This window comes from Saprolegnia parasitica (genome assembly GCF_000151545.1).
Source record: "Saprolegnia parasitica CBS 223.65 unplaced genomic scaffold supercont2.114, whole genome shotgun sequence".
Classification (NCBI taxonomy): domain Eukaryota; phylum Oomycota; class Saprolegniomycetes; order Saprolegniales; family Saprolegniaceae; genus Saprolegnia; species Saprolegnia parasitica.
The window spans coordinates 1-23,529 of record NW_012156508.1 but is presented as its reverse complement, the minus strand read 5'-3'; the positions used below and the strand labels follow the sequence as shown (position 1 = coordinate 23,529).

Sequence of the window (23,529 nt, the reverse complement as noted above, 5' to 3'; positions counted from 1 at the left end):
TTCGCAAGGTCGCTCACCACGGCTACACCATAAAGACGGCAACGGAAGCGATTCCATCCGGCGGCGTTGGCGCGATCGCGTTTGGCACCGAGTGAACCCCGACTTGGTAACGAACGCAGAATGAGGCGCTCGACCCCATCGACTGGACACGTTGTGCATACGTCGGCGGTGCCAGAAGGCTACAACGACGTCCTGACCTTGGCCTCGGACGGCGCCGTCTTAAGCGACCAAGGTGTTTCTTGCTGCAAACATTCCATTGGATAGCACCAAGTCACGTCCCTCCAAGCGTTCCGTTGCAATCGTAAGATCGACTGGCTTCCAAGACAAATAAGGATCTGCGACGACGACTTGGTTCAAGATCTACTGAAGGACACACTCGACGCCGTCGTACTCGGTCCCACCCAGTGTGGCTTGGATGCGCTTCTCGCGCCGGTGTTCGTCTTGGGGGCGATATTCTTTATGGAACGCAAGGACCGCCTTGTGCTTCTTTGCCCTCTTGAACGCAAGCCGGGAGCAGCCTTCACGGCGGTGTTGATGCAGAAACTGGACCTTCTCGAGCTTGGCGTAGTAGAACTGGAACATTTCCTGGAGAGAACACGAGACTCCATTTTGGTAGTCGAGGATGAGGCTGCGTGAGAACGTCCATTGCAGTGTGACGTGCACGAGCTGGAGCGGCGGATCTCGAGTGAACACGCGTTGGTTGGACGTCGGTCCTGCCAACAGGCACCACAATTCGTGTCCAACGACCCAGCGAACCCCTTGCCTTTTAGTGATAATGCACAATGGCGCACTCTTCCACTGCAAGTGTTGTACGGAATTCAAAATGGTCGGAAGTGTCGCTTTGGTTGTTACTCTAGACCATTGGGGTGGCCATGGAGGCCCCACATCAACCCCTTGCATACGTTAACCACTGCATCGGGTGGTAGCATCAACTAGTAGTACTAGTAGTGTTGTGCGGATATAGTAATCTGCAAGGTTGCGCAACCACAACTCGAGGCGATCTCGTTTTGTGCCCACTTTTGTGTCGACACAAAATGAGTGTCACAAATGTGACACAAAATACGCGCTGCCGATTGGCCAAAAACACAGTGCAATTTCAATTCGTGATGGAGCAATGGTACCGGCCCGCCGTGTCGCCGGAAGTCCACGCCGCGCTGTACGATGGCATGGCGCGCCGCCTGCAACTGCCAGCGAACAGCGACGTGGTACCTTCCGACTATGTCCTTGGCGCGCCGCTATCGTGGCCGGCCTTTGTGGCGGCAATTCGCGGCTCGGACGCACCCGGCCACGGCGTCGACTGCGCATGGACTGTCGCCTTGGCCGTCGATCGCCACCTCCGCGCCGCGCCCGAGGCCACCTGCGAGCGCTTTGAAGCACTTGTCAATGGTACATGCGATGCACGCACGTTATACCATCGACTTCTGTGGCGTAGGCTTGCCCCACGGCGCTACTCTTTCGCCGCTCGTCCGCACGTATTGGGCGCATGGCCATCACTACATTAGCTTTACGCTGCTCGTGACGGTCCTCGAGCGAGCACTCTACAACACGTACGCACGCTGCAACGACGGTGTCAAGAGTAACATGATTCTGCGCGACTTGTTGCAATCGCCCGAGCTCGTCCAAGCGCTGCCACCCGGCTATCTGCAGCTGCTGCGCCTCCTCTTCTTTCCATCCGGGCTCAATTTGCGGAACCTTGTCGTACGTCAACGCCTGCGATCCTATCCAAGGTAGCAGTGTTATCCTCTTAGTGGCATGGGTTCGTCGCACCCATGGACCTGCCGGGGTGCTTCGCCTCGCTGCTTCTTGTGCTCTTGGTCGAGCCCGTGCTGCTCGACGCTGCGAGTGCGCACTTGGTCTACGCGTCGCTGCCGCCGTTTGCTCCGTCGACGGCCCCGCTTTGCGCGGCGACCCGGAACTTTGTAGCAGCCGTGGACCTCGACAACGTGTTTGCTGGTAGGGATTAGGGTTGACAAACGATGGAAAATACAGTGTCTCTAGCTGCGTCGGTGCAAGCCAAGGCACGACAACGGCTTGTACAGCGCGCGATCGACGCGTTGCAAGACGGCCACGCGCTCTTTTCCCTCTTTTTATCGATTCCCGTGCTCGAGTACCTCGTGCGCTGCGGTCCGACACCGTAGAATACCATGTCGTGGCGCCGTCATTCCTCTGCTGTAGACTTTGTGCGCGTCAATCCTAGCGTGCCCCGGGGCATGGCCCACGCGCAACTCGCCGAGTACTACTCGACGCTCGACGGCTTTGGCCAGCGCTCGCAGCACCAAGTGCTTCTCGCACGCACTTTGTTTGATTCGGTACCGACGCTTTCTTCTACCACAGTTCGTAGATGCGACTATTGCATTAGGACGACGATCGCAATCGACTCTACGAGACGCTGTCGCCGAGTGCGTTGGCGGCCTCGGTCGATCTCTTCATGTGCGCTGCCGGCCCTAACGTCCGCGCCAAGCTCTGCCACGGCGAAGTCGACTTGGTACACGACGCGTCCGTGCTGTAGTATGCACAATAGTGTCCTCTAGTCAACGCTGTGGGTTGCGACACCCTCGGGGACGACGACAATCGACATTAGCGCTGCGCTCGTGTTGCTGCTGCTGCTGGAGGTTGGTGTTTTTGCATCTTTTTGTTGATTTTTGTTGATTTTTGTTGATTTTTGTTGATTTTTTACCTGTTTGGCGTAGCGGCTTTGCCCGTCCGACCAGCTTGCGTCCGTCCTCCGCGCGTACACCAGCCAGTTTCACCCGTACGCCATGCTGCAAACCGAGCTCGGGAAGACCGCGGCTGCCCTCGCTTCCTTTGGCCACCAGAGGCGCACGGTGCGCTTCAATTGAACAAAGTCTCTTGTGCTAGAAGCTCCCGTGCTATAGGTCTACGCATATGCACTTGTACCCGTGTCGCCGACCGTCATGCGTCTCGAATTTGTCGCCAATCCTTGTACTACACTATTGTCATTATCGGATGTATGTCACCTCCTACACTATCCAATAGCTATGGGCATCACCGAAGCCAGTGCACGCATGTGTCCGACGTCCAGTGCATCGACGCTGCGCTTTCAAACCGTTCCCGATGGTCTGCAAGCGCTGTCCGCAGCGCTGGAACCGTATAAGGCAGTCTTGGCGTCGCATGGGTCGTGGTTTATGCATGTGAGCGATACTACGTACACGTCGTTGCTGCCAGAAATGGACCTTGAAGCGCTTGATGAGGCCATTCCGTCGTCTACCTGCATGCTTGCGATCCTTCATGGTATACATTTCTCTTTTAGTGATGTTTCAACCTCGGGTTGATTCGAGATATGTCGATAGCGTGCCAGCAACTATTGACAAGCTACGCGCAGCGGTAAAAATGTCATGCGTACAAAAGGATGCTAAGTTGTGGTGCTAGAATGGCCGATCTGTACGGCCTCTTGGCGACGGGCGGTGCGCGTACGAGCCATCGGCGATCGCTCTTGACAAATGTTCTCTACCAAGAGAGCTTTGAATCGATGCTCAGGGTTGTCCTTGGCCTGGTAGACAACGTGTTCATGCGATAGTGTGACGGTGGTGATGTCCACTCTGACCAATTTTTCTGGTTGTAGGTCGAGTATTTGGTGCTGCAAAGCGTGTCCGGGCTCCCATCGGCGCTCGAACCGATTCCGCGCAAGCTGCTTCCGTTCGTCGTCTCGCTCCAAGATGAGAAGAAGAGTTTGGAAAAGCATCTGCACGCATCGCTGCAGCTATGGCACTCGAAAGCCCTGCGTCAATTTCTACTGCAATAGTTCAACACGAACAACAACACCGAGTCATGCGCGTGGCAGTGGACCACACCACGTGTGGGCCCAATAAGACAGGGCTAGGTAAACAAACGCCTGAAGTGTCCAGGCTTTCGCTGACACCCGGCAATATGCATTAAAGCCATGCAACGCGGGAGGGTTAAAAAATCGCTAGGCCATCTACGCTCCTCCACAACCCTACTGCAACGATGGCGAATGCCAGTATTCCAGTAGCTGCGAGCTGCCGGTATGTAGGTCATGTGCTTGAAAGTCGGTTCGGTCGTCAGACACCGAGATCCATCGAAGCAGAATTGGACTCCGCTTCCACGTTTGTTGGTTGCTCCCTCTCTGCAAGAGACACCTCGCACGACATCAAGACAGAATGTACATTCGCAACACCTAAAACGAGATCAGAGGGAATTAGAGGTAGCAGCTCATGCCAGGCATCGCTAGCGTCGGGCCTGCCACCACCGGCAACGACGACCTCGACATAGGGTGGTAGCCGTCTTCCAAGATGGGCGAAATACGCTTCATGCAGCGGCGTGCACGCAGCCGGCGCACCTGGTGCGGTATAAAAGCCACGCGCTTCCCGCCGACGAGCGACGTGGCGTACTTGGCGCGGGCGTAGCACGCCGGCAGTGGAACCACGGGTGTGTTCTGGCGCTTGCTCAACTGTGCGAGGTACTTGGGCTGCACGACGACGGGCGACGATCGCGGCGGGGCTTTGCACAGCGTGTCAATGGACGTGTTGTTCAAGCAGAGCATTCTCCGAGATCTTAGAGGGATATCGACGACTGCTGGCCGATCGCCATGGTCGTGTCGAGATTCGAATTCGAATCTGGGATCTAGAACGTAGCGTCGATGCGAACCCAGCAGAGTCGAAGCACAGATTCATGCCAGAAGCCGCGACGGGATGCGAGCGTCAGGATCGGACAACTGCAAGCCTTTGTGACGCGGCAGCCTCGTCTCCCAAAGTAAGTACCAGGCCATACGCACCGTACTAGCTGGTACGGTGCGCCAGTAGCTAGTAGCTAGCAGCCTATCGAGCACGTTGTCGGTTCATTTCTACATGCCGGCAACGAGCGGAGGATTGATGTCATTGCTATGGCCGCCTTGGTATCTTTGCCAGCCCAGTTGACCGTTGAAATGGCGTGTTTTCAGATAAACATAGTATTACTGTAAAGGCTATAGATACCAAAAAACCGGATGCGCCTGTCTGAAAGGGCGCCCAAAGGAACATCCATCGATATCGCAATGGCGGCGTGCGCCTGGCTTACTTGCGTCGCCTATCAGCCACCACGGCGGCAAGGCATCCTTTGCCGGCAAGACGACCGCCGACGTCTGCTTGGAGGTCGTCCTACCCAAGCCCTAGCCGTCCGGGCTCTCGCTCGTCCACCATCTCGCCGTCGATGCAGCTACCACCGCCTACGTCGCGCCAGCCAATTGGGACGTCTCGCACACGTGGCGATATCTCTTCTTGGAGACCGTTGACAGCCTCGAGTGCTTCTTCGCCGACCATGACCTTGCCGACGAGGCCGTCGTTTGGTTTTGCGTCGACACCAACCAGCGCGTCCCTTTGGTGCAGTCGTTCGAGCCCTGGGCATTGACCTTCAAGACGAGTTTGGCAGCGATCGGCAACGTGGTCATGACTTTGCACCCGTGGAACGACCCGATCGTCTTGCGGCGAAGCTGGTGCGTCGTTGAGGTCTACGTGGCCGCGACTTTGGGTGCGAGCTTTGAGATTGCACTGGCGTGGTACCACAAGGCGCAGTTTCTCAAGGACATTGGCTGCGAGCTCAACGCGTTTCGCGGTATGCTGGCCACCATCAAGAACGAGGCGTCCGAGACCACCGTGCCCAGGAACCGCGACGGTAGTTGATTCGCGTTCATTGCAGTCGACTTGCTTTCCGACCTTGTCGAGATGGAAAACGGTGACACTGGGAGCGCCGATCGCTGCGTCCAGCGCGCCACTGGAGTGAGCGCCGTTGTCGCGGCATCTCGATTGCATCTTCGGGTGTGCCGCTAGTTGAAGCCCCGCACCGAGTAGGAGCCGCTCCTCCAAGCGGCCGTCCTCGACGACGACCACGAAGACATGCTCGCTACGTCCTTCTACCATGGCGATGTGCTGCTCAGCCTCGGCGAGTACGCGTCATTGCCCCGCGAGTGTTTGGCCACAAGCAAGGCGCCGCGATCGGCCACCAAACGCACAAGGCGATGGGTGGCATTGGCGCCATCTACCGGCACTGCCACGAGCCGCAGCGCGCTGTGCGGTGGCTGCCAAAGACCACGCGTTCTGCGAGGCCACGTATGGAAGCGACCACGTCTGTACAACCGACGCTTTGGTCGGCGCGTAGCTCGAGCTGGGCGATGCAAGTCAGGCGCTGCCACCGCGTACGCAGCCACCGCGCGTGCTTTCGATGAGGACGACGATACGGCGATGAACGTCGCGAGTACCGAGCTGCTCAGCGGTCGCTGGGACGACCGCGTTGCAGTCGCGGATGCAGTCGCAGATGCAGTCGACTGGCGCACACGAAGAGAGGGGAACTCTTGTATGCCCCTTCGCTGGATGGGGATAGAACCGCAGCTAGAGAGTGGAGAAAAAGTCAGCTCGTCAGCGTCGGCGAAGCAAATGCCAGTCACCCGCAACTCGATTCCGTCAACTCTTTTGCAGTGCGGGAGCTCGGCGTTTAGGTGACGAAGATCACGACGTGTAGTAAGGTCCAGGGAATCTTAGAAAGAATCTTATCGCCGTACTACGTATTAAAGTGCAGAAATCAGTGACAACAGTGGCATTGGGCGAGTCCGACCAAAATGTTTCCGTCGCAGGATCACAGCGGCTACAGAATGAGGCGCTCCCGGAACAAAACCAGTTGAACCGGCGCGGTCGAAAGCGCAGTTGCGACGCTTTGATTGAGGAACGGGTGCCCGCCGCGTCGACCCATGCCCCACGTGCAGTGTAAGGTCGCGCTGGAGGCTTTACATGCAGTACTGTACTAGTCCATAGTTCGTTTGTCGATGGCGGTGCTCCGATCGAATACAAAACCGTACTACGAAGGAAGAGAGAACACTCGACTATCAGTATTGAATAACTTAACTATCACTAGTACGCTTACTTGCAGCTGATCACATGGCCGACGACATCATCAAGACCATGTTGGTCGAGACAATCGTCGGGTCCTGCACGACCTTCTTGGGCTGCACGCCTTCTTTCAGCTCGTCAATCGGCCCAAGCTCGTCGACCGAGACCCGCGCCTTCATGGACGCGACTTGCTGCGGCAAGAACGGCACGGGCTTGCCACCGACGACCGTTGTCTGCTTGGACTCGTTGGCGTACTTGGCCGGCAATGGCACGACGGGGAACCGTGTCGGGCGCTCCGTCTTGGCCACGAGCTTGCGCCACCAGCCCTTCAACGTCTTCTTCTCGTTCTTCTTGGCGGTCGTGGAGGACTTGGAGCCGAGGAAGATCGCCATGGTCGTCGTTTGATGGGGCGAAATGTAAAGTGAACCGCAGCACCAACCACCCCGGTGTGGTTGCGACAAGGGTCGCAGAGTGACGGTATTTGGTCGCGCATCTCGCCAATTCAACACATGGGGACGTCCCACGGCTTAGCTTGGACTGATGCTGTCGATAAACATGGGATGTGGCCGGTCGTCATCGCACGCCACGTCGCGACTTGACGGCGGTCGAGGCGCAAGACCATACTACATACGACTGCCAACTGCTACGAGATGAACTCGCTGCTTTCGGTCTGCTGGCAGACGGGAGAGATAGCAGCGACACCAAGGGACGTGACGTTAGCGAGGCGGCGATGTACCGTCGAGAGATCCGGTTAAAGCCGATGTTTTTCAGATTTTTTGTAATGTGGGCCGCTCTAAAAAACCATCAGGTGCGCGTCTGCCTCTGCAGCGGCAGTCACGTAGTACGACGTAGCATCGTAGATGCCGCAAGACGCAAGCACCGCCGTCTCGTTGTATCTGCAGCCACCACCCATGAACACGGCCTGCACATCAAAGCAGCGGCGGCGGCAACGTCCAGCGCGTGGAATCGACTAATCGGAGCGATCACAGCAAACAGCCGGTGGGTGGTACATCCTTCCGAGCTTGGCCGAGCTCGGAAGGTCTGTCCCATGTGGCGGTGACCAATCTTTTGGGTGTTGCAGCAGCAGCTCCGACGACAGGACAGCTCCGACGACAGCTTCCGACGACAGCTTCCGACGGTCGCGCCGTCGGCTTTGTCTCTGCGACAAAGAGCCACGGTACATCGACGAATACACTACAGCCCTAGCGGGATGCACTGGTGGAGCGAGTGCCGACGACGGAACCTGCGCTTGCTGGACGCCTACCGCTAGCGAGAAGGAGCGGTGGGCTCGCTGCCACGTCAACGTCATGGATTACGCTTGCTTGCGTCCTCGGTGCAGGACAGGCCGTGCAACGCAAGAGGCACATCAAAGATAAATACGTGGTGCATTGTAGCAATAATGAAGTGTCGCGATGGATGCCAATAAGTTAGTACTCTTCGTCCGAGTCGTCGTCGTCGGGCTCGGCGCAGTGCGTGACGGATGCGCTCAGGCGCGCGCGCGCAGCGCAGCCCGGGCACACGAGTTGACCGCATGACGTCGTCGCGTCCTCGTCGATCGCGGCAAACGTGGTCATGGCGCGTCGCCGCTTCATGCGCGCGGTCTGGATCGGGCAAAACGGCACGCGCTTGCCACCGACGACCGAGACGTCCTTGGCTTCGGCCGTAAACTCGCGCGGCAGCGTGATGGGGGTTGTCGGTGCGTCGTATCGGATCGGGGCCGCGCCACGCCGATGGGCCAGCGCGTTGAGCGCGACGCACGTGCAGATGTAGCGTGCCTTGCTCAGCGCTCGCTTGGTCGGCGGCTGCTTGCGCGGGCCGACCGAGGCCAGCGTCCGCTGCCACCACGCTCGGAGCTTGCTCGTCGGTGCCATGCTGCAAATCTTAATCTGACAGCCTACGATCGCAACGTTCGAAATACCTACATTCTGTGTTGGCTATCCGGATACAACGCCGGTGGCTGCGAGGCGATACAAAGATCAAGTGCACTGTCCGGATAATCGCAGGCCGTTGACTAACCAGGGTGGCGGTCGTGGGAGTAGCTTGATGTCCGCAGCGCCGAGCTGGCGTCAACGCCACCGCCTTCATGGCGCATGTTGAAGACGTCGTCATATCGTCCCTCGATGAAGCCGATGGCTTTTCCGAACCCAAGGAACTGAGAAGAAAGATGCGTCGTCGGCTTCTCACGCATGGGCGAGAACGAGGCTCACTGGCTTGGACTCGCAACATGATCATGAACGTATATCCTGCTTCTTCTGATTTCTCTCGCGACGCAAGGCCGCTATAAGTGGGGCTGACATTGCAGAAAAATTGAATTTATTTATATTTTCGGTGGTATGTGGGAATTGGACCGCACGCTTATCAGCCGTGAGGTTGGCAGTCGTCGTACGACTATCATCAGCACGAGGACTTTGAAAAGACCGCGGGCACCGCGAGCTATCCTTTGAATGATAGGAATCGAATTTTCGATTTTCTGGATTTTACAATCCACAACCTCCACAACAAGGGGCAATAGAAACAACATGATGTTGCTTCACTTGAATGTGCGGCAAAAGTCTTCTCCCCACATGCGTGTTCCAGCAAGCGTCGTTTGGCGGATTTTTGATTTAAATTTCAAAGGCAAGGATCCCGACCCAACGACCGACATTCGTGACACATTCCGATGGCGCTGACGTGCGAATCTGGAATCCTCGGGAAGATGCGCTGTCGAGTGACGGAGGCGCGCTCACCATGAGGAATGGATTTATGTGGCATGAATTCGTACAGGTTAATGCATTAGGACCATGTGTGATTGTGTCTATAGTACGTGTCTGCTGTGTACACATGTACATGATAGAGTCGCGGTCGCAACCGCAAGGAATAAAACAGTATATTTCCATTGGCAAAACTGAGTGGTAAGTCTTGGCAGAATGACCTTGCATGACACGAACGCGTCACTGCGTGCGATCGTTTCAACCGATTCTGCGTTGATGGCGAGCAAGGGAATTAAAATCTATCTCCTTGATGGCGAGCGATGCAAGAACGACATGTCATGTCCATGTAGTGGCGACGTGGGTGATCATGTCCAACACGGATGCGTCGTCGTCTCTGCCCCGTGGACAGCGAACAAACGAACGAACGATCGAACGAACGTGCGACGCATTTTGGGTCCAAAGACAAGGGCGCAGACGCTTCGAATCCATTGCATGACGAAGAGGGAGCCCGACGTCATTGCTTTGGGCACTGGCCCACGCGCTGGCCCACGCGAGGCTGGGGATGATCCGTATCAAGTGTGTGGTTTCAAAAGTATCAATGTATGCAGTTGATACATTTGAAAGGCGACGGCGATGCCTCGTCGTTTGGATGCAACATGGTGCCCAAGCTATGGTCATCGTTCCTAAACTTCGATGTATTGAATGTCCCAACGGCTCAAAAATACTTGACGAGCTGCCCATGGAATTCGCTGCTTGGCGCCAGCACGCATCTTCATACTCAATTGTCGCGTTGGACGTGATTATACTCTCGGTCTCGTCTATAGCTGGACTCGGTAGCGTGGTCTTGTTTGCTGAAAGTAACAGCGTCCATTTCATTCCATTCTCCCTTTGCGAATACTGGTAGGACTTGCATGCCCTAGCGATGTATCCAAGCCATGTTAGGCTGCTTGCTGAAAGGCAAATTGAAAACTGAATTACCAAGCACTTAAAGACCTTGTCTTGGAACGTCTGGACGAGACCTTGTCTTGGAACGTCTGGACGAGGGCGTCTGGGGCAAGGGTAGCTGGCTGGAGCCTTCGAGAGATTTCTAGAACTCCTTCCAGCAGGCTTGGCGTCGGCATCACCAAAAGGATCGTAAGTACGTCTTGGTGATGACGTCACACGACACATGGATGATGTTGTCGTGACAGTCCCTCCCTAAAAGAGAACCATACTACGCAGATGGACTCTCCCGCGCCTTGTCGGTGAGCGCTTGGGAGTAGAGGTCGATGAGGCCCTTGGCTTGAACGAGCTGGTCTTCGTCTTCCCAGCTCGGCTCTTCGCGCCGATCGTACCACTGCACGAGGTACTGGACCTTGCGTCGACGAACGCGGCGGCCGATGATGGCCCGGATCTGGAGGCCTTCGGAACCGTCGCGGAGCAACAGACGCGGCACCACATTGACACGCTCGGTGTTGTTGTCCGAGGTGTGCGCGCGGAGGCGCGAGACGTGGAACTCGTCGTGGAGCTTGAGGCCGGGCGGTAATGCGAGCTTGTACGTGTCTGGCGTCGTAATGGCGAGGACCGGGTAGGGCCCGATGAAACGCGCCGACAGCTTGCGCTTGCCGTCCGTGCCGACATGCCGCAGATCCAGTTTGGACGTGTCGAGGAGCACTTGGTCGCCGATGGAGAACGTCACAACTGGTCGATTGCGGTCGTACTGTGCGCGCTGCGCTTCTTGTGCCTTGAAAATCGCGTCTTGGCACTCGAGCAGCACGGCTTGCTGCTTGTGGAGGAACTTGATCTCGGGTGCTCGGGCACTTGGCTTGGGCAGCGCGAGGTCCACCACCGATGGCGGATTGTAGCCGATGTCAGCCTCGAACGGCGACATGCCGATCGACGACTGATGGCCGGAGTTGTAGGCAAACTCGGCCAAGGCCAGGTGCTCATCCCAATCGTCGTGATGTGGGTTGACATAGCACCGCAAGTAGGCGAGAACCACCTGGTTGACGCGCTCCGACTGCCCGTCCGTGTTGGGCCGGAACGCAGAGCTCAGCTTGAGCTGCGTCCCGACAAGGCCATGAGCTGCTTCCAGAACGCCGACGTGAACTTGACGTCGCGGTCCGATACGATGGACTTGGGCAAACCGTGCAAACGCTGGTACCCATCTTGAAAGAGCACGGCGGTCGCCTTGGCCGTCGCCGTCGTGTGCGTCTTCAAAAAGTGCGCGCGCTTCGTCAGCCGATCGACTACGACCAGAATCGCGTCGTAGCCGTCCTTGGTCTTGGGCAGCTTGACCATGAAGTCCATGCTGATGTCCGACCACCGCATCGCTGGGATCTCGAGCGGGTGGAGGAGGCCGGCGGGCCGCTGCCGTGACGCCTTGGTCCGTTGGCAGAGCTCGCAAGAGCTGACGTATCGCGCCACGTACTTGGACATCCCCGGCCAGAAAAAACCCTGCGCCACGGACAACAAAGTCCGATGCTGGCCCGGGTGGCCACTGGTGGAGACGTCATGGTGCTCAAAGAGCACCTGGTTCTTGAGGTCATCAGAGTCGGGTATGCACAATCGCGGCTCTTGATCGTCGTTGACCTTGAAAAAAAGTAGACCGTCGCGGATCGTGAAAGTCGCGGCGGCCTTCTGCGTCGCGCCGTCGCCGTCACGAGCGGCCTTGAAGAGCGGCCCAAAGTACGCGTCCGACTCGTAGAGGCGGCGGCACTGCTCGTCGATCGGCGGCCGTTGCGCGGCGTAATCGGCAAAAAGAAGGTCGACCTCGTCGTCCTCGACGTCCTCGCGCTTGACGAGCTTGAGCAGGAGGTCCTGGAGCGAGACTGTCGACGCGCCGTCGGCTGGCTCCCATGCGGGGTTGCGTGAGAGCGTGTCAGCGACGACGTTGGTCTCGCCCGGAATCCAGCGGAAAATCGGCTTGTAGAGCGCCAGCGTATTCAGCCAGCGCGCAAGGCGCTGCGAGCAGGTACGCTGCGTCAAGATCGACTCCAACGTTCGATGATCGGTGTTGACGTAGAACGGCTTGTCGAGCAAGTAGACCTTCCACAGCTCCATGGCGTAGAGCGCGGCCAAGAGCTCCTTCTCCCGCGTAGGGTAGAGCAGCTCGGCCTTCGTCATCTTGCGCCCGCCATAGGCCAAGATGAGCTCGGCGCCCGTCGAGTTGAGTTGGAAGAGGTAGCCACCGATCGCGAAGTCGCTCGCGTCCATCTTGATGTGAAACTCCTTGGCAAAATCGGGCCGGTGGAGGATCGGAGGCTCGGAAAAACGCTTGCGGAGCTCGAGAAAGGCGCTGCGCGCGGCGTCCGACAGCGTAACCTTGTCCGTCGGTGCATCGCAACCCTTGATGGCGTCCGAGAGCGGCGCCATGAGCTCAGCAAAATCTGGGCAGTACTTGGACACGTAGACACATGTGCCCAAAAACGACTGCATCTGCCGCTTGGTCCGCGGCTGCGGCCAATCGCGAAGCACCGCGACCTTGGCCGGGTCCATGCGCAACCCCCGGCGCCCAATGATGTCGCCGAGGCACGGGATCTCGTCCGCGCAAAAGATGCACTTGGCCAACTTGACGTAGAGTTGGCGCTCTTGGCAACGCAAAAGCACCTTCTCGACCGCGTCAGCGTGGTCGGCGACCGAGCGCGACTCCGTGAAGACGAATACATCGTCAAAGTACGCGCGGCAAAAGTCGCCCATGTCCTTGAAAACGCCTTGAATGAGGCGGTTGAACGCAGATGGACTCGACGAGAGTCCCATCGGCGTCACGAGGTACTCGAAAAGCCCATCGGGGGTCGAGAACGCCGTGTACGGGATGTCGCACTCGCGCATGCGGACTTGAAAGAAGCCCCAGAGGAGGTCCATGGTTGTGAACCACCATGCGCGCGCCATCGCGTCATAAATGTCTTCCTTGCGCGGGATCGGGGACGCGGGAACCCGCATCTTCGCATTGATACCGCGAAAATCGTGCACGATGCGCCAGCCGTCCTTCTTGCGGACACAAAAGGTCGGCGCAGCGTACGGCGATGACGACGGCCGGATAATGCCGGCGTCGAGCATCTCCTTGACCCATGCTTGCAACGCGGTGCGCATCTCCGGGCTGAGGCGGAACTGCTTGGCGGCGACGGGCGTGTCGTCCGAGAGCTCCACCGTGGTCTCGACGTCGTCATGCCGGGTTGGCAGCGTCGTCGGGAGCTCGGTTCTGAACACCGTGTCCTTGAACTTGAGGAGCATCTGCTCCAACGGGTGACCCTTGAGCGACTCCCACGACGTCTTCCGCGGCCCGTCCACCGAGGGCGGCGCCACGAAGAAACAAAACTCGACGTCGTCGTCACTGAGCAGCGCGCTGGCCTGCTCAGTCGCCACGACCCGTGTCGGCCCCATGGCCGAGTCAAAGTCGTTCGTCACAAAGTGTAAAAGTCGACCTTCCGCATCTTCATGCGCCGCAGCTCGTCCGCGCCGAACCACGATGCGGCACGGGCGAGTCGGCGATCGACGGCGCGGCCCACCTGGACGCACCGCCGGCGACGCGAGGTCGTCAACAGCTACCGGGTCACGAGGTCGAATCGAGCGAGACGGCCAATCGATGTCCGGATATTGAACGTGCAGCCACGGCAACCCGAGCAGCACGTCGTGACCTTCGGGCACGTCCAAGACGAAAGCTTCGGTCTTGTACGGCGCAAAACCCTCGCCCACGCTGAGCGTCAGCGACGTCACGAGGCGGGGATGGTCACAGTCTTGTTCGTCCCGAGCTTCAAGCGGAGCGGCTGCGCATGCTCCACGACACGGAGCCCGAGACGGTCGGCGGCCTGCGGCGAGATCGCGTTGAAGGACGCACCGTTGTCCACAAAAAGTGAAACCGAACGGTCGCCCACGCTGCCTTCCGTGGCCAAATAGCAGAAACGAGACGACGTCTGAACCAGCAAAAGATCGGCCGGTCCATCGTCGTCTAGATGGCTCGAGGACGGTGGTGCACTGCCAGACACCACGCCCTCTTGGAGCTCAGTGGGGCGCCAGCCCACCGAGCTTACGCGTTTTTTGGCTGTGCCGCGGGCGTCTTCGACGGCTGCGGGCACTTGGTGGCGTAGTGGCCGAGGTTCTGGCACTTGTGGCATCGCACTTCCGAGATCGGCGGTCGGCCGGAACTCGGCGCCTTGGGATCACCCTTCTTCTCGGCCTTGGGCGCACCGCCACTGCCGTTCCCTGGCTTCTTGTTGGCGGCCTGCGCGTCCTCAAACGTCAACGCAAGGTCGATCGTCTCATTAAGGTCTTCTGGCCGGTGGGTCGTGATGTACAATGACGTCTCGGCCCGCAGGTTCTGCTGGTAAAGCCAGCGCTTGACAAGCTCGGGCAACTCCATCTCGAGCGAGTTGAGAATCGAGAGGAACTTGCTCGTGTACTCTGACTGGCTGGTACTGAAGCTCAAGTTGTAGAGCTTGGTCAAGCACTTGAACTGGTGGTCCGCGTCCTGGAACCGTTCCTTGAGGCAGCGCCGGAACTCGTCCCATGCGATCGGTCCCTCGTGGGACATCTTGTAGTCGCGGTACCAGTGCATAACGTCCGTGCCAAAGTTGAGCGCGACGTTCGTCACGAGCTTGCCGTTCGTCCGGTCGGCTGGGCTCGCGTCGGCGTAGTACTCCTCCATCGAGAAGAGCCACACCTCAATGTTCTCGTGCGCCTTGCCGTTGAACTGCGCCGGCATCGCCTTCTTCTGCGCCGCCTGCGGCGCCGAGAGCAACGCTTGCTGGAGCGCTTGCTGCGAGTTCGTGAGGCCTTGCGTGAAAAGTGAGCTCATGTGCTGCATGAACTGCTGCTGCATCTGCATCGCCGCTTGCCGCTCGTACTGCATCTGCTCGGCCTGCTGTCTCTGGAGCTGGGCCTGCTGCATGAAGAGCTGGGCGAGCATGTCGGTCGCGGACGGAGCTCCAGCCGTCGGCGTCGGCTCGGACACTGGCGGCGGCGGCGGATTACCGCCCCGAGGACTACGAGGCGACGTCGGTCCGTTCGGCGGATTGCCGGCGGCGGCGGCGGCACCTTGGAAGAACGCCGGAATCTCGACACCGTCATCGCCTCGCTGCTGCTGGTGCGGGCGCGGGTTCGGGCTGGGCTCTTCGTGGTCTCGGGCTCGTCGTTGGGTACTCATTGCAATGATCGTGCCTTCAAACTGATCCTTTGGATAGTTTTAAAACTGTTAGGCTGCTTGCTGAAAGGCAAATTGAAAACTGAATTACCAAGCACTTAAAGACCTTGTCTTGGAACGTCTGGACGAGACCTTGTCTTGGAACGTCTGGACGAGGGCGTCTGGGGCAAGGGTAGCTGGCTGGAGCCTTCGAGAGATTTCTAGAACTCCTTCCAGCAGGCTTGGCGTCGGCATCACCAAAAGGATCGTAAGTACGTCTTGGTGATGACGTCACACGACACATGGATGATGTTGTCGTGACATTCCGGGCCGCACGCACCATGCTCTGAAGCTTTAAACACTCGTCCTTGAGCGCTGCATTTTCCTAGTACAGTGCATACGGCTGTCGATGTTTTCGCTTAGGACATACCTCCTCGAGGTCTGCGATGAGATGACTGTGCTGGGATGATGCCGTCTGAGAAGCCAATATCAAGTGGGGAAGTCACCCGCTGCCTCGCACCTTGTCCGAGACAGCCGCTTCATAGGCCTGTTTCCAGGTAGCGATTTCCTCGTCCTTGGCTTCGACGGCTAGTCGCAGCCGGTCCAGCTCTACATCTCCATGAGTTGCTACTGGCGACGACGTTAGCCGTACCTGCAACGTCGTTCAGTGTGCGCGGAGACGGCAGCCGCTACACCGACACCGTGGCATCGCAATGCAAGTCGTGTACATCTCACCGAGCGAGACGCGTCGTTGCGGAGGTGCGGTATGCAAGATGGTTTGGGTGGTGCGTCTGCGTCTCCACGAATCAAGCCTTGGGCGATGCGAAATGGCTTCGTACCTAGCTTGGCCGCTTGGAGCTGTTGCTGGAGCGACTTGACGAGCTCGACAAGCCGTTCTTTCTCAATCTACGCTGCTCGTCACACGAAGCGGAGAGTCGCTACAGACCGCCAAGGCTTGGTAATTGCCAAACTGGTCTTTGGTGAGACTGGCTTTTGTGTGTTTGAGATCGGTCGATTGCGCAGCTTGCAAGTCACGCTGGAACGACTCGAGCAGACTTGCTTGGTGCGCCAGCTACAGAGCGTACCGCATCAGTTCGTAGCACGCTGGATTTATCGCAACTTGTCGCTTTTGGTCCTTGCAGAGCAGTTTGAGCGCTTCGAGTTCATCGGCGTCATGCGGTTTGCTGTCAGCCGTGCGGGCCCGCGAGCTCGGTCCGGGCTTTTTTGCTTCTAGCTCGCTTTGGAGGCGGTCGATGAGGAGGTCGTCGTTCTTGGACTTCTCTAATAGCACGCTGATCTTGACCTTGCTCTTGCTCGCGTCCTTTTCGAACACGTGGAGGCGGGCTTTCGTGGTATCGTATTTTTCTGTAGTTTCTCATGGCTCTCGCGCAGTGCATTGCTGTCGTCGAGGAGCTTGTCGATTTGCTTTTGGCGCTCGAGTTTTGTCGCGGCGAGGTCGTCTTCGGCCTTGCGATCGACATCCCGTGGCGCCTATGTTCACATTTATATATGAGATTGTGTCGTATCCAGTGGCGTTACGTCGAGAGGACTTGGATTCGCGCGTTCGAGCTTTTTGATTTTGGCTTTGAGCATCACGATTTGCTGGGCGCGGCCTCGCTTCCCGCTGTCGCTCGCATCGAGAATGTCACTCAACGCTACGTCGTCGCCCACCTGATTGGACAAGTTTTGAGTGGCCGATTCGAAAAATGACATTCTTACTTCGCGCTGGAGGGCGCGCTGCGTGCGTTTGAGTTCGACCGCTTGCGCCTCGCACTTGAGCTTGAGCTCCTCGAGCTTTTTGGACGCAGCGATTTCCTTCTCGGGCGACGGCACCTTCTTCGCCGCCTCGGGTCGAGGCAGTTGTTGGAGTCGCTGCAACGCGCGCTCGGCTTTGCTCTGCAGTGTCTGCGCCGCCTCGACCGCACGCTCCAATTCGGCCATCTTGGCACTGGCGGCCGCCACGCGAGTCTTTTCCTTGTTGTAGGCCAGCGTCGCTTGGCGAAGTTTCTTGGCTTGGTGCACGATCTTGACGTTGCGAATGTCCTAAACTCGAGGGTTAGGGCTTTTTGCACCACGTATGATGAGACGGCATAGTACATGGTCGACAATCTCGGAGCCTTGTAGAATGTCCTTAAACGAGTCCACGTCGAGGCCAGGGACGGGCTCCATGGCCTCGAGTAAGAGCTGCAGTCTACGCACACCGTGACGCGTGGAACGATCGCTGCAGGATGCGCACTCGTTGATTTGCTGCTTTTGGCTCTTAATGGCCGCCACGAGCTCTGCATTTTGGTGCTTGAGCATCTGAATGTCGCTGATACCGTCCCACTTGAAGTCACTCTGGTTGCTGGAGCTCGTCTCGATGACCGGCGGAATGTCCTCCAGCGCATGGCCATCGTCGTCGCTGTCGCTGTCGTCAAACTCGGGCAACGCCAGCGGCGCCTAACATGGGTGCTACGCAGGCGTTCTGTGAGAGCAAGTGTACCTTGTGGCGAGGCGGCGGCGCTGGCCCGAGCTCCATCTTGGCACTCGCGCGCTTCGTCTCGACGACGAGGCTCATGGGGCGGCGGTTTCGGTGACAGTTGTCGTCTCAACCGACTCGGTGGCGTTGAGACAGCGACGCCAGCTCGGCAGTGAGCGCAGTCTGCAAATTATGCCCAACCCACGCACAAAAGAGGTCGCGCGCCGACCGAGCCTCTCGTCGCTGCTCATGCCCACCGCGCGCTTCACGCGCGACCACCCCAAGCTCGCCAAGGTGCCAATCTCGGTCGCGGTCGCCATCGAGCGAGCGCTCAAGGTCAAGCGCGATTGAGTCGCACGCCATCGCACCGCAAGGAATAGCGGCGACGTATTCTTATTTACAGCGAATAGACACGACACATGCCACGATGTTGCGTGCGTTATAGCTTCGGGTACCCTACACCCCTACCCCTTGAAGGTTGGACGGGGAACTCTCTACACGCGCCATCTCGTTTCTTATATGAGACCAGTGGCCGGCGTGAATCCCGCGATGCGATGATTGTCAACGTCGCACGGGCCTGTCGACATCAGCTTGCTCAACTCGAACGCAAGGGCTGTTGGAAATCCCACAGCGGCTAACGATCTAGACCAACAGAACTACACACTATTCACAGATTACCACCGGTCTAGCTTACATAACGAACAATATCACTTTCATATTTGCATTCTACTACACACATCTCCGACCGTGCCACGGTACAGCACACTGCGTGGCTCAGACTTCTTACAAGGGCTTCATCCACCTGCTGCGAGTGCTCGCCCCTCACGAGGCTCGTGCAAACGCCGACGCTGTCCCCTCGCCGCGCTCCTTCGAATGGCCTCATTCCAAGCGCTCTCTATGCTCGGTTACAGCACTGAGAGCCCAAGAAGAGCGGCTTCACGCAACATTCGCCGTATAAAAGTGGGGATGCCACCTCGTCCTAGTATGGCACAGCGCTTGTCTCCGATACATTGGATAGCGTACTACTAGTACTCAAGTAGTGATGTTGGGCCACTGGTGGGTGTGCCAGCCATGCATATATGTAGACGTTGGAGCGCCTCGTGCGAGGCCTGCGTCATCCCTGTCTCTGTTTCGAAGTTACCAAAAAAACCTGCGGCAGTGACAAGTGCATAGGATGTGGTTGCTTCCACACAAAGTGTCAAGATGCATATCTCGACACCGCTCAGTCAAGTCCGCGTCAAAGACGTGGTCCGCGGGGAAAGACTTGATCTTTGTATATATAGTCACCCTAACCCTACGTGAAAATCGACTGCTTATTTGCTGGCAGACACACAATGGACTTGGAGGGCGCATTCGACGAGGTCATGGCGGCGCTCTTGTGCGCCGACAAGCGCGACGTGGATGACATCACGCGCGTTCTGATTGGCCTCGCGCACTTTATCGCTGCCATCGACGAGACGCTCACGGCGACACACCGCATGACGCTCAAGCAGGTCGGTCGCCAGTGGCTCGCGGCCGTCGAGTCGACCTGGTACCAGTACGGCCTCGACGACGACGCCAAAGGCCTCGAAGCGCAGCTCGAAGAGGTGCGGGACGCGCTCGCCTCCGTCACTGGTACTGCATGCATACTACACTCGTCTCCAGTGCATCTCATACGCGATGCTCCGTAGACCACCCGACCAAGAACGTGCACGTCCACGACTCGCTACCGCCTATCGCACTGCGTGAGCTAAGCTTCATGGAGGCTGGCTTTGGCTGGCAGACTTGGGGCGCGAGCCTCGTTTTAGCCCACGCGATCGCAACGGACGAAGTCGACGTCCGCGGGCGCCGCGTGCTCGAGGTCGGCTGCGGCACCGGCCTCGTCGGCATTGTCGCCGCGCTCAAAGGCGCGTCCGAGGTCGTCCTCACCGACTTTCTGCCCGAGGTCCTCCAAAATGCACGCTTCAACGCCGAGGCCAACGGCGTCCGTGACGTCTGCTGCGTCGCCAAGCTCGATTGGCGGTCGCCGGTCCTCGAGCCTGATGATGCGAAGCGTTTTGATATGATATTGGCGGCCGACTGTTGCTACGAAATCGAGCACGCCAAGCTCCTCCCACCCGTGTTCCAAAAGTACCTCGCCACAACGTCCACCGTGCACCTGGTCAACGCGGTCCGATGCGGGTTTGACGCAGAGCTCAATGCGTGGGAAGCAGCAGTGCGCGACGCGAACCTCATATTCGCGAACGTGCACGCGATTCACGACGAGAGCGCTGTGGACAATGGCCCACCCGCAGAGTTTCGCTACTATCGCATTGCCCACCCCAGCGCATAGCATTTTATGTCAAGACAGTGTCTTTTACAGTGTTTACTACGCCAACCAGTGGACCGATCGAAAGATCACCACACGACGCACTTGTGAGGGGGGTTCATAGGCGACCCGACGGGACACTGGAACGTCTCGGCAAAGAGAGCCGAGTTCATGAGGGGACCGTTCACGCGCCACTTACCGGGTGAGTGCGGGTCCAGGCCAAGAAGCAGTTCGGCGTACGCATCGGACCGCTTCTCGCACCACGCCTGGGCAAACGCTGTAAAGTACAACTTGGTCTCGGCCTTCGAGATCGGACGGGCTTGGGTCGCTGCATACGCCAAATACGCGAGCTTGAGCCCGCCGTTGTCGGCGATGTTTTCGCCGAGCGTGAGCCGGCCATCGACAAACCCGATGCGCATCGACGCGTCCAGCGACGTCACTTCAAACGACGAGTACTGCGCCGCCAAGCAGTCGGCCTTGATATCGAACGTCTTGCTCACGGACGGGGACCACCACATGCGGAGGTTCCCGTTGGCGTCGTAGTTGCGGCCTTGGTCGTCAAAGCCGTGCGTGAGCTCGTGGCCCATGACCATGCCGATGCGCGCATAGTTGGCGATGATTGGCATGGCATGGGCAGAGTAAAACGGCGCCTGGAGGATCGCGGCTGGAAACACCATCTTGTTGGCGCTGGGGTCGTAGTAGGCGTTCACGGTCGACGCTGAGAGGCCCCACGCCTGCGGGTCTACCGGCGCCCCGATCGACGTGAGCGCAATGTGCATCTCGTGCGCCTTCAGCTGCGCCACGTTGGCGAAAAACCCGTGCTGTTGATGGCAAACGGAAGCGGCGGCGTGCCCTCGGGGCCGCCCACAAGGTTGAAGATGTGGTGCAATTTGGCCAGCCCTTCCTTGCGCGTCGCCTCATCGAGCCACGGCTCGTTGGAGAGGACATTGCCCATGGCCGCCTCGATTTCAGTGATGAGCGACCGGGCGGCGACCTTGGTGCTCTTGTCCCAGACCCGTTCCAGGTAGTAGGAGCCGAGGACAGCACCCAAGTGCGCTTCGGTGAGCCCGAGACAGTAGTCGGCCCGCGTGCTGTCGACGCCGAGGCCGCTGAGCGTTCCGTGAAACTTGTGGCTCGCAGCGCGAAAGCGCTCGCCAAGCAGAGGGCTCTGGCTGTCGATCAAGCGGAAGCTCACATACTTGATGAGCGTGTCCAAGTCGACGTCGTCGCTGGCCAGGAGCGCGGCCTGGGATGCGAAGAAATCGGGCGTCGAAACCACGATCGTCGAGTTTGCAAGCGTCTCGTACACCCCAGCACCGGTAAGATACGCGGCGACGTGTGGGAATTGAGCCTCGAGGTCGGCGAGCGAGAAGGCGTGGTACGTCGCCCACGGGTCCCGGAGCGCGGCGTTGGCGACCGACATGGTTGCAAACGACGTCTCGAGTTTCAAGAGGCGGTGCGTGAATGCCGTGACGTTGTGCCGGGCAAAGGCGTCGACACTCGCCAAGCTCGTGACGTACTCGACGAAAAGCCGCGAGTACTTGGCCCGCTTGTGCGCGTCCACGTAGTAGTCGCGGCCGGGGAACGTCAGCCCGCCTTGGGACAGCGAGAGCACGTTCGTCGTCGCGTTCTTCGGGTTGCCCAGCACCTCGAGGCTGAAGAAGGCGTTGACGCTGGACGAGCGAAAGAGTGCACCTGCGTACGCGATCACGGCGGCTTTGGACGTGAGCGACGCGACGTGTGCAAGCTGGGCCGAGACCGCGGTGACACCAACGTCGTCGACAGCGCCCACCGAGATGCACGACTGGTACAGCGGTCCGATCACCGGCGGGTTGGACTGAACGATGTGCTCGATGAGCTTGGCGTTGGCATCCGCCACCACACGAAACGACGTGTCGACCGCGTTGGCGTCCGACGGAATGGTGGCGTTCTGGAGCCAGCCGCCGCACGCGTGCCGGTAAAAGTTGTGGCACGGATCGATCGCGTCGTCGCGCATCGCAGCCGTCTGCGCATAGAACGCATCAAAGCGCGTGTCGGGCTCCTCGACGGCGACAATGACGACGACGGTGTCATCGTGCTGCTGGAGCGTGAGCACGCACCCGAACGCCGCAAAAAGAGAGGCAATCGCGATCGCAAATGCCCGGCGGGTCCATGGGCGAGGCCCGCGATGCGGCACGGTGGTCGGCTCGACTGCGCCGTACGCCGTGCGAAAGGACATGGTACCGAGCGGAACCGTGGTCATCGACATGCTTGTGCCTCTGGCTGCGGGTTGAATTATGCTTTTCTCGCGTCGCTTGAGATTTGTAACTGATGCCCATCAGCCAAAGGGGCGCCGACGCGTGCGAGCCACTCAAGTGAGACGTTGGACCATGTTACTGTTATTCGAAATCGCTGTCCGAGAGGTCGTCGAGAGCCCAGTCGTCGCGGTCGCTGGCTTCTTCGAGAAACGCATCTTCTAGCACAGCAATCCTGTGAGTTCCGTGATGGTTCTGGATGGCGCACCGCTGCAATTGTCCCACTCGACGGCCGCCGCCAGGATCTTCTTGCCGTACCCTTGGGTTGATCGTCGAGGCGGAAGCACCTCAACTGCAACCTGTGGTGGTGGCGTCGGTGGCCGGGCGGCGAGTGCGCCGATGTGTGACAATACGCACATCTGTGACGCGGGCGACAACACGATCGGGTTGCCGCCAGAGTACGCGTCTTCCGACGCTTGCGCAAGCATGAGTCCTTCCAAGGTGTCGTCGGACAAGGGCAGAGAACGATCGTAGCTGTCGTGGCCTTGGCTGCTAGGTGCTGCGACGATTGCACCAATCGGCGCAAGCTGCGTTGCGTCGTCGGCCTCGCTTGCAGTGCTGGCAAAGAGGCTCCGTGGTCGACCGCCGGTCGTCATGTGCGGGGGCAGCGAGAAGATGGCATCGACGTCGTCGCCAAAGAAGCATGGGGACTCGGCCTCCTCGGGCGCCGACGACGCCATGACCGTACAGTCACGGTCGTCGGCGGTGGTAGGGCTGCGGTGGAGCCGCGGCCGCTTGCGCTCGGGGCTCGTGTAGCACTCGTCCATCCAAGTTGCGTTCTTTTAGATTCCCGTCGCCGACCATGGCAGTTACACGCACATGGTATTTAAATATAAAGACGCAATAAAATTGCGTCGCATGAGCCCC

The 23,529-nt window shown here is 58.7% G+C and overlaps 10 protein-coding genes across 10 annotated transcripts; 3 read left to right on the top strand and 7 right to left on the bottom strand.

Annotated features, from left to right (window-relative positions):
• Window positions 1-360: 360 nt before the first annotated feature.
• Window positions 361-646, bottom strand: SPRG_13621 (hypothetical protein; the record flags this gene model as incomplete). Its single annotated transcript, XM_012353074.1, has 2 exons — window positions 361-585; window positions 641-646. 2 exons carry the CDS (start codon window positions 644-646, stop codon window positions 361-363), a joined length of 231 nt encoding a protein of 76 aa, XP_012208464.1.
• Window positions 647-1,106: 460 nt separating this feature from the next.
• SPRG_13620 (hypothetical protein) lies at window positions 1,107-2,840 on the top strand (the record flags this gene model as incomplete). The annotated part of the gene is made up of 8 exons (XM_012353073.1): window positions 1,107-1,386; window positions 1,433-1,698; window positions 1,749-1,953; window positions 1,999-2,124; window positions 2,176-2,333; window positions 2,360-2,485; window positions 2,532-2,612; window positions 2,691-2,840. 8 exons carry the CDS (start codon window positions 1,107-1,109, stop codon window positions 2,838-2,840), a joined length of 1,392 nt encoding a protein of 463 aa, XP_012208463.1.
• Window positions 2,841-4,177: 1,337 nt separating this feature from the next.
• Window positions 4,178-4,522, bottom strand: SPRG_13619 (hypothetical protein; the record flags this gene model as incomplete). Its single annotated transcript, XM_012353072.1, has 1 exon — window positions 4,178-4,522. The coding sequence occupies one exon, from the start codon at window positions 4,520-4,522 to the stop codon at window positions 4,178-4,180; it is 345 nt and encodes a 114-aa protein (XP_012208462.1).
• A 591-nt stretch (window positions 4,523-5,113) lies between these two features.
• SPRG_13618 (hypothetical protein) lies at window positions 5,114-5,636 on the top strand (the record flags this gene model as incomplete). Its single annotated transcript, XM_012353071.1, has 2 exons — window positions 5,114-5,207; window positions 5,252-5,636. The coding sequence occupies exons 1-2, from the start codon at window positions 5,167-5,169 to the stop codon at window positions 5,634-5,636; spliced, it is 426 nt and encodes a 141-aa protein (XP_012208461.1). The 5' UTR covers window positions 5,114-5,166.
• A 1,181-nt stretch (window positions 5,637-6,817) lies between these two features.
• SPRG_13617 (hypothetical protein) lies at window positions 6,818-7,243 on the bottom strand. Its single transcript, XM_012353070.1, has one exon. It carries the CDS (start codon window positions 7,226-7,228, stop codon window positions 6,881-6,883), a length of 348 nt encoding a protein of 115 aa, XP_012208460.1. The 5' UTR covers window positions 7,229-7,243; the 3' UTR covers window positions 6,818-6,880.
• A 962-nt stretch (window positions 7,244-8,205) lies between these two features.
• Window positions 8,206-8,707, bottom strand: SPRG_13616 (hypothetical protein; the record flags this gene model as incomplete). Its single annotated transcript, XM_012353069.1, has 1 exon — window positions 8,206-8,707. One exon carries the CDS (start codon window positions 8,705-8,707, stop codon window positions 8,264-8,266), a length of 444 nt encoding a protein of 147 aa, XP_012208459.1. The 3' UTR covers window positions 8,206-8,263.
• Window positions 8,708-16,904: 8,197 nt separating this feature from the next.
• SPRG_13615 (hypothetical protein) lies at window positions 16,905-18,180 on the bottom strand (the record flags this gene model as incomplete). Its single annotated transcript, XM_012353068.1, has 6 exons — window positions 16,905-17,114; window positions 17,163-17,294; window positions 17,343-17,666; window positions 17,721-17,814; window positions 17,860-18,062; window positions 18,106-18,180. The coding sequence occupies 6 exons, from the start codon at window positions 18,178-18,180 to the stop codon at window positions 16,905-16,907; spliced, it is 1,038 nt and encodes a 345-aa protein (XP_012208458.1).
• A 1,235-nt stretch (window positions 18,181-19,415) lies between these two features.
• On the top strand, window positions 19,416-20,424 carry SPRG_13614 (hypothetical protein; the record flags this gene model as incomplete). The annotated part of the gene is made up of 2 exons (XM_012353067.1): window positions 19,416-19,695; window positions 19,752-20,424. 2 exons carry the CDS (start codon window positions 19,416-19,418, stop codon window positions 20,390-20,392), a joined length of 921 nt encoding a protein of 306 aa, XP_012208457.1. The 3' UTR covers window positions 20,393-20,424.
• Window positions 20,425-20,457: 33 nt separating this feature from the next.
• SPRG_13613 (hypothetical protein) lies at window positions 20,458-22,662 on the bottom strand (the record flags this gene model as incomplete). Its single annotated transcript, XM_012353066.1, has 2 exons — window positions 21,237-22,662; window positions 20,458-21,189 (listed from the first exon to the last, which is right to left on the bottom strand). Exons 1-2 carry the CDS (start codon window positions 22,614-22,616, stop codon window positions 20,458-20,460), a joined length of 2,112 nt encoding a protein of 703 aa, XP_012208456.1. The 5' UTR covers window positions 22,617-22,662.
• Window positions 22,663-22,746: 84 nt separating this feature from the next.
• SPRG_13612 (hypothetical protein) lies at window positions 22,747-23,429 on the bottom strand (the record flags this gene model as incomplete). The annotated part of the gene is made up of 2 exons (XM_012353065.1): window positions 22,747-22,823; window positions 22,871-23,429. 2 exons carry the CDS (start codon window positions 23,427-23,429, stop codon window positions 22,747-22,749), a joined length of 636 nt encoding a protein of 211 aa, XP_012208455.1.
• Between the last annotated feature and the right edge of the window lie 100 nt (window positions 23,430-23,529).

Bases quoted from the DNA above. Each gene is read 5' to 3' on its own strand.
- SPRG_13617 (XM_012353070.1), bottom strand. From the start codon at position 7,228: ATGGCGATCTTCCTCGGCTCCAAGTCCTCCACGACCGCCAAGAAGAAC.